The 13462-nt window shown below is 37.1% G+C and overlaps 1 protein-coding gene across 1 annotated transcript in view; it reads right to left on the minus strand.

The window, feature by feature from the left end:
• Smp_093430 (putative gyf domain) overlaps positions 1–13462 on the minus strand; it is a gene marked incomplete at both ends in the record, with an annotated part of 49496 nt that overhangs the window by 21629 nt on the left and 14405 nt on the right. Inside the window, 3 exons of the mRNA XM_018795316.1 lie at positions 3321–4207; positions 7849–8114; positions 11748–12129. Coding sequence (XP_018649641.1) covers positions 3321–4207; positions 7849–8114; positions 11748–12129 — 1535 coding nt within the window. The remainder of the gene's footprint in view (positions 1–3320; positions 4208–7848; positions 8115–11747; positions 12130–13462) is intronic.

Genomic DNA, 13462 nt, shown 5'->3' on the forward strand with positions numbered 1-13462 from the left:
CTTTACCATATCATCAGGAATAATCTTCAGAACATAAAATATTTTATATTAGTATGGTTTTTTAATTAAAATTATGATGAAAGATGATATCGAGGCAAGCCCCTTCAGGATGAGGATATAAGCACAGTCAGTCAATCAAATGCAATGTAGAACCTGGTATATGCGTACGTTGGTTCAAGTTGACATACCCCATTAGAACCGTGAGACGAAATAGTCAGAGGAAATCTAAGAGTAGTACAGATAGTAACAATATTAGTGGGAATAGAAAAGATTGGGGATCAATGATACGATCCGAGAAGAAAATATGAGTTAGTGGAATAAAAAAAAATTTATGAGGTAATTTAGTAACACAAGTTCAAAGGGAAGACAAAGAGTGAACATGTCACACAAACTCTACCGCCTACATGGCTCAGTTCAACAGTTAGTCTTCATAAAATGATTCCACATCTTGGTTTGGTTCAAATTCACTAAACCCTTTAAAATTAATAGACGGACAGTACATTTCTTTCAGTAACAATTTGCCTCTTCTTTACCCATGCTACAGTCCACGTTTATACTCTAAATCACTTAAATCACTAGATGACTGATTCGAATGTCTGATGCATGTACTCGTTCAATTCCATTAACTCATTCACTCGTCAGTTAGTTAATTTGCCAACCCATCTTGCGTAGTCTGGGCACCTGAGCAGTATCCCAGCCCTCACACAAATCATTTGATTTGTATATATATATATATATATGGTGCCTCCTCGTACCAATGTTTATGTGTTTAAATGAATAAATAACTACCTCTCTAGTTGTTCATAGTATATACTCTTAACCTTTTCGTCATTAGATTGAAATCTAAAGGATTTTCTTGTTATGTTTTGTGTTTCATAAGATGCAAACAAACAAATGTATGTACAAGAGCATGATCAAAGCCTAGATATGTGATCCAAAATGAGCTGTAGTCTACTATTGAGGATCTCCAACGATGGTTGATGATATGGTCTGTTTGCATCCATCGTTGAGTCGATTGTGGGGGTCTCTATATCAGATGATGTCTCTTTTCATGCTTAAAGTTGATACCTGCTAAGAATAAGCAGTCTAAGCATAGTTGCAGCAACCATTCGTTGTTGTCTGTTCGTTGAACTGAGACATTATAAGAATAACCTGTTTTTTCACTTTGATTTAAACTACTTATTTGAGCGTTTAAATCTCTTGCTACAATTACGATGTTTGAGCATTCGCCTTTTTGTAGAAGAGGAAGCCTTTTCTAAGATTCATCCCTTACTTTATTCGAACTGCAATCAGTGAGCGTAGGCAGAGAAAACAGTGAGGCAAAGACGTGTGTCCCTATCTTTCCGTGTTCTTACTTACCTATTTAAAAGGAAAGCGCACAAGTGACTGTCTATTAGAATCCAATCTAGGAGAGCATTCTCCGATTTGAACTTGATGCTACACATAGGCTGGTGAAGCTGCGAGAGGTGGCAGTCGTCTTCAGATACAAAGACGATAAATCGCACCGTTTCTCTGTATCAACTAGACCAAGTGAATGATCACGCTTGGATGCGTGTTTTTGAGATACAAGATACATCGATGGAATAACATTCCAGAGTTCTAATTAAGGAAATCTGTGGGCCTATTTGGCATAAGGTTTGAGGATTGAAAGTTCCAACATGTAGTTTAGAGCGTGGTTTCAAGAGAACAGGAAAAAATTCATGGATTTGAATGTCTAGCATTGGTGGTGCATGGTAAAAAAGTTAGTCAGTGGGCATCAACATCAACTGACTAGCAATAGGGACTAATGAATTGCAGTTTTAAATTACAAACGTTTACTAATACCTTTATACTCGTTGAACGAGCTAGTGGATTCAGTAGCTCAGTGGATAATGCGTTGCTATTTGAAGTGAAAAGTACTGAGTTCGAGTCCTGATGTAGACATCAATACAGAGATGTACCGGGTACATCCAGTGAGCAAGTTTCAAATTAGACGAAACGTTCGCCTACTCCCAGCCAAATACCGAGTTGAATAAAATGTTCTGAGTGAAATAATTTCGATATAATTAAATTATATTTAAACACATAAATATTGGTACAAGGAGGCACCAGATAGATATGCGCCACACAAATCTTATTTGATTTGTGTGAGAGCTGTGATATTGCTCAGGTGCCCAAACTGAAGCAGGTGGTTTTCTTAGGGGGTTACACCCCGAGCCTTTGACCTAAAGATCTGATCCACAAAGCAGTGAAGCATCGTGAAGAGATGCGGTCCCATGGTAGCTGGTGACCAACGATTGATTCATACGCCATTTCTTCCTTCAGGATACTGGAGCCCATGTGCACCATTGGTTTGGAATCAGAGTTTTCCAACTCCCCTAGAAGGACTTTCCGTGTCCATCAACCCAGTTAAAGCGTCGGACATTCTCTTTCTGTCCTCTCAATTTTATAAACAACACCCCCGCCACGAAAAGGCAGTGAGTAGGACTTCCCTGTCAGAGGCTATATACGCGTGGCCATGTGAGAGCATTTTGAGAGGGAGAGCGGACTCTCCCCACTCTCGACTGTACTAGGGTGTTTGGGTGAAATAATATGAGGATAAGAACCCAAATACTTAGGATGCAACAAATTTGATTGTTCAATTATATCAGGATGTATAATGTAAGATACAGACAGTCTGGAACACACAATGTAACAACTGGAATAGCTAAAAACTGCAATTTCGTTATCAAACAGAGTTTTTCGACTCAATGATATGATGTGTCTTATTTTATGCATGAAGGTATAAGAGTTGACGGAATAGATTCACTGTACATTGTCGAGGATACATCATACAGATTAGCTTTACTGTCGACATTCCTTCTATCCGATAATCTCATATTACTCATTTAAAGAACAAAATTGATCGATCATAAGTTTAGAAGGGGTTTTTGTGGATATTTCAATATTTTCATACTTGAAATCATGAGGAGTCCCATAATAGGACGAAACGACCGTCCAGTGCTTCCAGCTTTTCCATGGTGGTCTAGCTTCAATTGACTCATGATTTCAATTATGAAAAAGATTATAAGTTTGTTTAATACTCAATATGAACTTATTAATAAGGTATAGATTTGTATATTTAACTTTGAGTCATACTCTAATTACAAAGTCTAAAGGGTGATGCTACTCATGCTTGCCCAAACTGAAGTAGATGGTGCAAGGTTTGAACTTGTAACGTACTGACTGGAAGATGAAAATCCTTAACCACGGACTGAGTCACCAACACATCGAGGATAAACAAATGAATTCATTCAATATTATTCTTAGTTTATAATTAAAAAAATAATAAACATTCTCACTTTTTATTCGTTTTCTTATTTTTACGTTTAGATTTCTTTGTAGTTGTTAATGTTTCCTGTTCATTATTTGAAGTCAATGATACGGCAATGTCACATTCAGGAATTGATTTTTCTATCGATTGAAATTGTTGATGCTTTTTATCATTATCGTTATCATCATCATCAGCAGCAACATTGTTGTTACCAACATGTGCATTATTATTTGTATGCTTATTAGGTTCATGATTGTTAATTGTTGAATCTAAGGGATGTTCATTATCAAGTATTGTTAGAGTAGATAATGATTTTGTAAGTTCTATTCCTAAAGATGGTAATGTTGAGGGTTTCGATGACGAATTAACAGTTGTACTGTTACTATGATCATTAAGAATAGGTGAAATGATGTCATTATCAGTTTTGATATTATTATTCGAACCGTCGTCAAGAGTATTGGAGAAGGTAGTTCCAGGAATAGTATTATTATCACCATCATTATTAATACATGGTTCTAATATACGTGCTAATTCTGTTTGTACAGCATTTGTTGTACGAATTAATGATTCTGTCAATGTAGAACTTAATTGTGTTGGACATAGATTTGATAATAATTTAGCTGTAGTACTATTAATTTCAGCTAATTTATTTGCTAATGCTAAACGTTCTGCTTCAATTTTAGATGTATGTAATGCAATAGTTTTAGCTTCATTATATAAATCCAACAATGCCTTTTCATCAATTCCAGTAAATGAAGATGAATGATGAAGAGTTTGGGATTCTGAATATTCAGCTATGGAAGACGAGATAGTATTTGATGATAATGTTGAGATATGTGATGTTATTGAATCATTATTGATTGTTACCTGAGTTTGATCATTATCAGAAACATTAACGTCACCTTTGTTTTGAAGCTAAAAAAAATTAGAATTAAGAGAAGTCATAATGATGAATTTCATCCAAACTACAGTCCTAACACATTGTAGTGCCGCGATTCGTTAATCGTTTACTTCGATAACCGTTATAATTCTAAACTTAACGGTGCGTAAAATCAGAAGACGAAGGATAGCAGCAACTACAGTTTAGTGTCGAATAACTCAGGTCAAAAAGCTAACAACACCTGAGCGAATATCAACGAGCGAATGAACAGGCGAACAAGCGAAGGAAACGAACGAGGCGAATAGTAAGTAATTACATAGGCAATTTATAGTCAAATTTAATAAGGGCACAGCAAAGCAAAACAAAGGCTGATAATAATATTTGCGTGCGTACACATATGGGGAGGGGTATGAGTCATCGAATGATATTTAAGCAGTCAACATTTCGGATAGAGTGTCATGTGCTCTAGTGGTATAGCAGTGCAAAGAATATGCAAATTGCTACTATCCAAATGACGATGTCTGTTAAGTAAGTTAATAAAAAGGGCTTAACCAAAATTAACTATAATCGGAATTGATTATAGGATAGTTGCTATAACATCTATGGGAAGATTCACACAAACAATACTAAATGAATTGAAGCTTCACCCTATTGCACAAGCAAGTGGTTATCAGGACTCAGTGGCTGAGTGGATAACTCGATGGCGTTTGAAGTAAACCGTAATGGGTTCGAGTCCCGGAGTGAAAATCAACTCCGAGATGCAGGTACATCCAGTTGACGAGTCACAAATATCATGAAGCGCGCGTCAAACTAGTTTCCACTGTTAGCCACTATCCATCTTTGCTTACAAAGAAAGATATATTTACTCAGATTATATTGTTAATATTCAGATGGTTAAATTGAAATATGAAATCAGTTTATGGACCAATTGATAACTGAATAGAACTATGTAGGTAACAAGATTAGAATAACTTGTTGGAGCTTTCAAGATTTTTCTTAGTTGAAATCACCAGTCAATTGAAGCTAGACCACCATGGGAAACCTGGAAGCACTGGACGGCCGTTTCGTCTTATTATGGAACTCCTCAGTGCGCACCTACGACCCCGCACTCGCGAGATTCGAACCCAGTACCTACCAGTTTCGCGTCGCAAGATCTACTAAAAGAAGGGGAAACTACTATGACGAACAACTGAAAACAGATCAAATAAACATTAACTTCAACATGTCAGAAGGTGCTGAGCCATAACAATCACCATCATAAGGAATAGGTCTCTATCGAAACTCTGGATAAGATTCAAGAAAAAAAGAACAAGAAAACAGTAATTAACAAGAGTCGAACAAGAGCAGAGAAAGCCAAGACACAGACAGAATATACAGAAGCAAACAAACAAAAGAAAAAGAGCATTAGAGCTAACAAAAGGAAATACGTGGAAGATCTAGCAAACGACAGAGGATAAGGGATCCTGAAGACAAAAAAAGAAGACCAAGGAACACAGCGTCGGAAATTGGAAGCAGACATCAAAAGGATGACTAGTAATCGAAAACAACTGCTCAGGATAGTACCATGGATAATTCTAGTGGGGGGCCTATGCTCCTCCACAAGGGATGGTGATAGACGTAAGTAAGAGCTGTAAATCTTGTGTTAGTTTTCATTCAGGTTGTTTGAAGATAGTTAGTAACTGTACTATAGTTGAAGGTCAGTTGAACTGAACCTCTGAATGTTTCAATCATCATTCAAATCTTTTGAATTGAGAATGGATGAACATATCATGTTTTTATGATGAATAGTTTCACTAACAGCTAACTTTATTAAAACGCTAACAAAGTCAACATTAACAATTTTCTATAGCACAACTACAATCAGATGTTAGGCCATTGATTACTAAGGCGTGAGTGGTTCATGATCAATACCACTGTCAATAATTAGTCTTATTATGAACAATTTTTAATCATACATATATCATAAATATATTTTTGTTATATTCCATTGAGTAGAAAAATTGTATTTCTGACGCTGTCAGGACTCAGTAACTAAGTGGATAACGCGATGGCGTTTGAAGCGATAGGTATTGGGTTCGAGTCCCAGAGTGAACATCAACTCTGAGATGCAGATACATCCAGCTGACGAGTCCCAAATAAGACGAAACGAACATCAAGCTGGATTCCACTGCTAGCCATTTTCCATCTTTGCTTATAATGCTTGTGAATTAATGCTATATGGAGGTAATACGCACAGTATGTACATATGCCAATAAGAGACTGACCAGTTACAGTCCTAAGCATCAATAGGAAGATTGAAACAAACAATTCAATAAAATATGTTGTTATTTTACAAAAAAAAGTTCTAACAAATAAGAATTGGTGGACAATGGTCATATACTGATCGAAATCAATAGACTTGCATTTGTTTATTGTATGATTTTAGCAATATGGACTCAGATATGTATTACAAAATAGAACCCTACCATGTTATGATCTACTATCTAGTAGAGCAGGTTAAAAGTGGTTGGAATATAATACAGCATTAATCTATTACAAGTCGTTATCTTTCACAGCTTGAATTGTGTATGGAGGTGTTGATTTTATAGAATGCCGTCATGTGAGATAACTTCAACCACTTATGATTGATTCACTTGAGGATGATGACTTAAAATGTTGGAAATGATGAAGATATATTTATTATTCGATATTTCAAAATAGATACTACTGAACTGTTCTTTATGTCTGCTTGATGTTAATGGGCCATAACTCATTACTTTTTAAAAGTTTATCGCTCACAATGATATTAGTGATATATATGTTAATAAATTGTCACTTAGAAATAATAACTAACTATTTACTTACTTAAGCCTGTTATCCCTCGTGGAGGAGCATAGGCCGCCCACCAGCATTCTCCATCCAACTCTGTCCAGAACAATCCTTCTCAGTTAACATTCATCCCTTTCATATCTGCTTCTATTTCCTGGCGTAATGTGTTCTTTGGCCTTCCTCTTTTCCGTTTCCCTTCCGGATTCCAAGTTAGGGATTGCCTTGTAATCCACATTGGTGATTTCCTTAATGTATGTCCTATCCACTTCCAACGTCTTTTCCTAATTTCCGCTTCAGCTGGAAGTTGATTTGTCCTCTCCCATAAAACGCTGTTGCTGATAGTATCCGGCCAGTGAATGTTGAGTATTTTGCGTAGACAACCGTTTATGAATACTTATAACTTCTTGACGATGGATGTAGTGGTTCTCCACATTTCAGCTCCGTACAGTAGGACTACCTTGACGTTCGTATTGAAGATTCTCACTTTGAAATTAGTTGACTCCACCTGTAGCTCTTCTAGAGTTACTGCCGGCCCCAAGCCCGGGTAAAGGAGGAGGATGTGGCATGGGGTTAGCGACCCGATCCCGTAGAAAAAATAACTCACTAAAAAAACGCTAACCAGAAAAAATAATTCAAACCATCTGCCCTGGGAGTTGAAGGAATAATTATGACGCCTCATGATGAAAGCCGAAATTTTTCGGAAGTCAAGAGGTCGATGCACCTTCTAACAACCAGAGCAACACTCTTTATAGGTACATGGAACGTCCGGACAATGTGGGAGACAGGGAAGACCAGTCAAATAGCAACAACTAACTAACAAAATATACTACATATCAACGTAGCGGTAGTAATAAGTAATAGTATTTACCTGAATTGTATTTTCATCAAATGTTGTTAATGTGGATTGTGGAAGTGAAATTTCACAATCTGTTTTACGGTTTGTAATACCTGGTGGAGTTGAGGAGGAGGGTGTTTGGTTGTTGATAATAGTTGAATGAATTAATACCTGATTACCATTATTATTATTACTATTATAGTTTAATCCAGAAAGTGTTGATAGATTTACATTTGTAATATGTGGTTGATTATATCCAGTCCAAAATGGAATGCGTCCAGCTAAATTCATATGGTCAACTTTAAATAAAAAGAAATTAGTGAAATAAGACCATTGAGAATCATGAAACTGTGCAGAAATATAATTGTATTTTATAGAAGATGAACAAACAAATATAGAATCAATATAGATAATACATACAATATGAGTGAGAGCTACCTATATTGACACATATATATACACACAAACATCAGTCAGTCAGCCAGCAACAACGTAGAACTTCGTACGTACGTACATCAGTTCAAGTTGCCATACCACATTAACACAGAGATCCAGTTGTCCATTCAAATCCCATAGTAGCAGAGGTAGTAAAAGTATAAGCACTAATCGGAAAGATTAGGGTTTGAAGATGTTATTCAAGGAGTATAATAAATTTGAAAAGAGAAAAAGGGTAGGGACATGAAGAATTCAGAAGATTAGAATTTGGTAGAACACAGAGTGGATGCACCTACGCCATTGCAAACGACTTTGAGTCATGTCATTCAAGGTCTCTAACCATCGATCGCTATCATCTCGCGAGTCCCAATCAGGTAGTCTACACCTACCACATGGCTTAGTCCACTTGTCAGTGACTTCATGGATTTGTCTCACGTTTTGTTCTGACCGCCCCTAGCTTTCTTCCAACCTGCTCCTACACCATAAAATATCGCACGTCGGGGCAGTTGGTGGTTGGGCATATGTAACGCATGTCCCAGTCATCTCAACTGATCAAGTTTCACTACTTCATCAATCAATTTGCCATCTTTACCTAGTGCCCGTTTCCTAACAACTGCATTACTTACTCGGTGGTCCCAGGATATACGAGCAATGTTTCGAAGACACCTATGATCAAATACTAGCAGACACACAAATATAGATGGAATGTAGCTCAAAGTAACAGAGAGAGATAGAGAAAAAAAAGAGATTCAGGAAGACAGTATATAAGGATTTATTTCCCGTTTAAGTAGGCCAGGTCAGGTGGAATATTTATTTATTTAAACACATAAATATTAGTACAAGGAAGCACCAGATACATATGCGCCGCACAAATCTCATTCGATTTGTGTGAGGGCTGTGATACTACCCAGGTGCCCAAACTGAAGCAGGGGTGGAATGGAATAATCTCAATACCTTGGATTTGTTGCTTTTAGTCTTACCGTTCTTCAACTGACCTGTCTCACATGGTAGGACCTTGAGGAACGATTGTTCCAGCCAGTATAGCTCGATTGGTTCATCACGATAAGCAAGCTCGACCATCACTTCAAGGTAGCAGCAACGGTCGAGTATAGACTAATTTATCTAGCTTCGACGAAGCACAAACATTGTTAGCAGGTTAAACCGAAACATAGATGAAGTAGGATGACAATCATTAAGTCAGTGAATAAGCATATTGTAGCATGAACTAGTCCGTATGAATACCCAAAACCTTTTTTGTGAATGTACTACGTATTATTTTTGAGTAAATTCAATCAAGTGATTTGATTTGCTGACATGATTAACATGAATACTGGAACTTTGGATTATAATGAAGTGAATATATTTAAAAGAAACAGGATTCCATAAACATGAATTGATGTTGAAAAAGACAAACTGACAAAATGATTTATAGAACACGGATGACAATAGTGGTTAAGAGCATAGCAACTTAAAATGATACACATGTTATTCTGTCTTTCTATTCAGACCTAATCATGTAAAAGATAAAGTAGTCAGAGGAAATATCTATTCGAATAAGGAAACATGGCTCAATCATTACTCGTCACTATGCCTAGTAGCATTTCAAACAGCTGCATTGTATGATATTATCACCCCACCGCATTCTACCAAAGAAACTCTAAACAGTGAACAGATTTTCATCCAATACAATTATTTTACACTGCTGACAACTTATACTTTTCGAAGTCGGCGAGTCATAAATGTTATGAAAACCGACCGGATAACATGTGTAAATCATGATTAAGACATTGAATGTGGCGTTTTCACATTGTTATACTCCTTGGACTATTATTTAGACTATTTCCAAGCATATATTATTGTGTCTCGGTATCTATAATAATGTGTCAAGACCTGCCTGATGTAAGTGGTTCTGTGGAAACAAAAGAAGGTAGCCATATAGTGACACTTTAGTAATTATGTCAAGGTCGATGTACTGGTCTTTGTCGTATTTCAGTAAATTAGGTTGAATAAATCAGAATTCGTGGTGGAGTGATGATGTCAGATTGCTGAATCACAGCTTTGTATAAAATGATGGAGGGAAAATGATAAATTTGTATTGAATAGATGCTGCTCACAGAGAATTTCTGAGTTTCATCATGACATCTTGAAATCTAGATTTAATTACAATAGGAGTGAAGTCTTTTGGTTGATTTGGTCATCAGTGGAAAGATCATGGCATGGACACGGTTTCTGTACTTTTTATCAAAAATATTCACCTGTGATTATATTGTATCTATAGTGTTTAAAGCATATTGTTATATGAGCTAGGTCAAATGGTTGGGATGATGCGGTTTTCAAAAGGTTTAAAGATATTCATGTCGGTCAGTAGATTGATTGAAAAATTTGCATCAGCGAAGAATGAATTTAGGCTTTCAAATGAATGCATGACAACTCATTGCACGCCTACGTGATTCTGGACGAACCTATATAACTGACAGAATTCGGCTACTGAGTCATTTTTTACTATCCTGAAACTCACTTTTTACATAGGAAAGCGTGACCTTCACGATACATACTTCTTATGATCATGTCCTCATGGTTCGACACTGTATGTCACATATACGCTTGTGTGTGTGCGTGTGTTGTGCATTTATTATTTGATTCAACTCCTATCTCTTTGTTGCACTGTGCATTATTTATTTTGAGTCATATTAACGCTTTTGATGAGTAATATTTCGGGTTATTTATTTATTTATTTAAACGCAACTTCAACCGGCCAGACGTAACAATATTGGTACAAGGGGGTACCAGATACATATGAGCTACACAAATCTCATTTGATTTGTGTGAGGACTGTGATACTGCCCAGGTGCCCAGACCGAAGCAGGTGGTCTTCTTAAGGGGCCACACCCCGAGCCTTTGACCTAAAGATCTGATCCACAAGGCAGTGGAGCATCATAAGGAGATGCAGTACCTTGGTAGCCGGTCACCAATGATTGATTCACAAGCCATTTCTTCCTTCAGGATACTGGAGCCCATGTGCACCATCAGTTTGGAATGAGGGTTTTCCAACTCCCCTAAGTAGACTCGCCGTGTCCATCAACCCAGTTAAAGCGCCGGACATTCGATTTTCGTCTTCTCAATTTCATAAACAACACCCTCGCCACGAGAAGGCAATGAGTAGGACTTCCCTGGCAGAGGCTATATACGCGTGGCCATGTGAGAGCATTTCGAGAGGGAAAGCGGACTCTTCCCACTCTCGGCTGTACCAGGGCATTTGGTGACAAAGCCCACCAGCTCCGGCGGTAGTAAGTAGAACATGGTTATTGACGTCATAAGTCAACTTTTTGAGAAAGTATCAATTTTATTTTTCAGACTGTAAATGCAGTGTAATGTAAATAGGAATATTAGTAATAAGGAAGAAATTTAAGTTAATCACAGAGAGACCCATATAAATTGAATGATTCAATTATTAATACGAAATATCTTCTATACTGTAAAAGTAAATAATCACTTACCTAAACTAAGAAAACATTCATCACAATCACGACGTATTTTTAATGATAATGGTAAATAACCACTAGCAAGCCATGTACTCATTTGTTGATTTGTAAATGGACCTTGAGTACATGTAAACAAATCGATATAATACCAATGACAAGGATGTATAATAGATTGTTTAGAATTTATTTGTGTAGAACTCTTTGAAGAATCATCATTCACAGGTTGGCAATGATGAATAGGTACTGAATCAATATTATCTATGAAAACATCTTCTTTTTGACAGGTTTTGTCAAATGATGACTCATTAGAAGGTTTCTCATGAATTGGTAGATCGAAACCAGGCGGTGGATCACTACAAAATGATTTGGAGTAAATCCTCCCATTTTTGGTTTGTTGCTTAGTATTCGAAAAACATGAGAGAGAGGAAAAACGAAACTTAGACGAATATTAAATATTATATATATATATACATTACAGATAATCACTGTTGAAAGCACTTCTAGTCTAAGCCATGTTGGTAGATGTAGATCACTTGGTTGGGGTCCCCGTGACTATCGTAACCAACGGTTGGAGACCCTGGGTGACATGGCTCAGAATCGATCACAATGGGGTAGGTGTATACACTCTCTGTCTTCCCTTAAACCTTGAGGTTAGAATTGCTTCATATCTGTCTTTCTTCCTGTACTATATTCTTATATACAATCTTTCTTTTATATATTACCACCACCACCACCACTAAATTAACTACTTCTATGAATTCGGTGTTCATCTTGTTGCGCTAATGAGTGATGTATGGCAACTTAGACCGATGCATATATGTGCATGGTCCTACATTGTAGCTGACTGTCTAAGGTGGTGTTTCGATTTGACGGTATACCTTAATGTTTCCCCTAAAAATAGCAATCAGTTAGTAATTCAACAGATGAAAAAATAAAACAACATAATCGGTTGATGATTATAACTAGTTGTATCATAATGAGAATAGGAATTGCAAACGTCTTGAGTTAAACAACTGAATATAACTGTTTGTAAAAATCATAAATTATTATCCGTATAGGGTTGTGGAGATTTATGAGTTTTACTGAAATCATGAACCGATCAATGCTAGAGAACCATTGAAAACCTGGAAGCGCTGGATGGCCGTTTCGTCCTAGTACAGAACTCCTCAGGAGTGTGCGTTCAAGACTCGCAAGTGGGAATCGAACCCAGGACTTTTGGTTTCGCGCGCGAACGCTTAACCTCAGATTAATTAAAAAAACAGGTAGGAACAAAGTTAAATAATCAAACCATTAAAACAGGTTGATTACGCAAGAATGAGATTCGAAAAAACTTTTGAGAAGGGTAAGAGCAATGAACAGACGGCCATGGTAAGTTGAAACTGTGCACAAGCTTTTACTGTACACACAAAGATATTCCTAAGCTTGAGAAACTACTCTAGTATTTAAATTCACTTGGTATTGTTTGTTTGGATCTTCCCATCGATGTGTTTCGGACTGCAACTGGTCAGTCTCTAATTGGCATATGTGCATACTGTGCGTATTGCCTCGATATACCTTAATTCACAAGCATGGTAGGGCAGAGATGGATAGTGGCTAGCAGTGGAATCCAGGACGCGCGTTTCGTCCTATTTGGGACTCGTCAGCTGGATGTACCTGCATCTCAGAGTTGATGTTCACTCAGTGACTCGAACCCAGTACCCTCGCTTCAAACGCGATCGCGTTATCCACTC

This window comes from Schistosoma mansoni, chromosome 2, assembly GCF_000237925.1.
Source record: "Schistosoma mansoni strain Puerto Rico chromosome 2, complete genome".
Taxonomy (NCBI): Eukaryota; Metazoa; Platyhelminthes; class Trematoda; order Strigeidida; family Schistosomatidae; genus Schistosoma; species Schistosoma mansoni.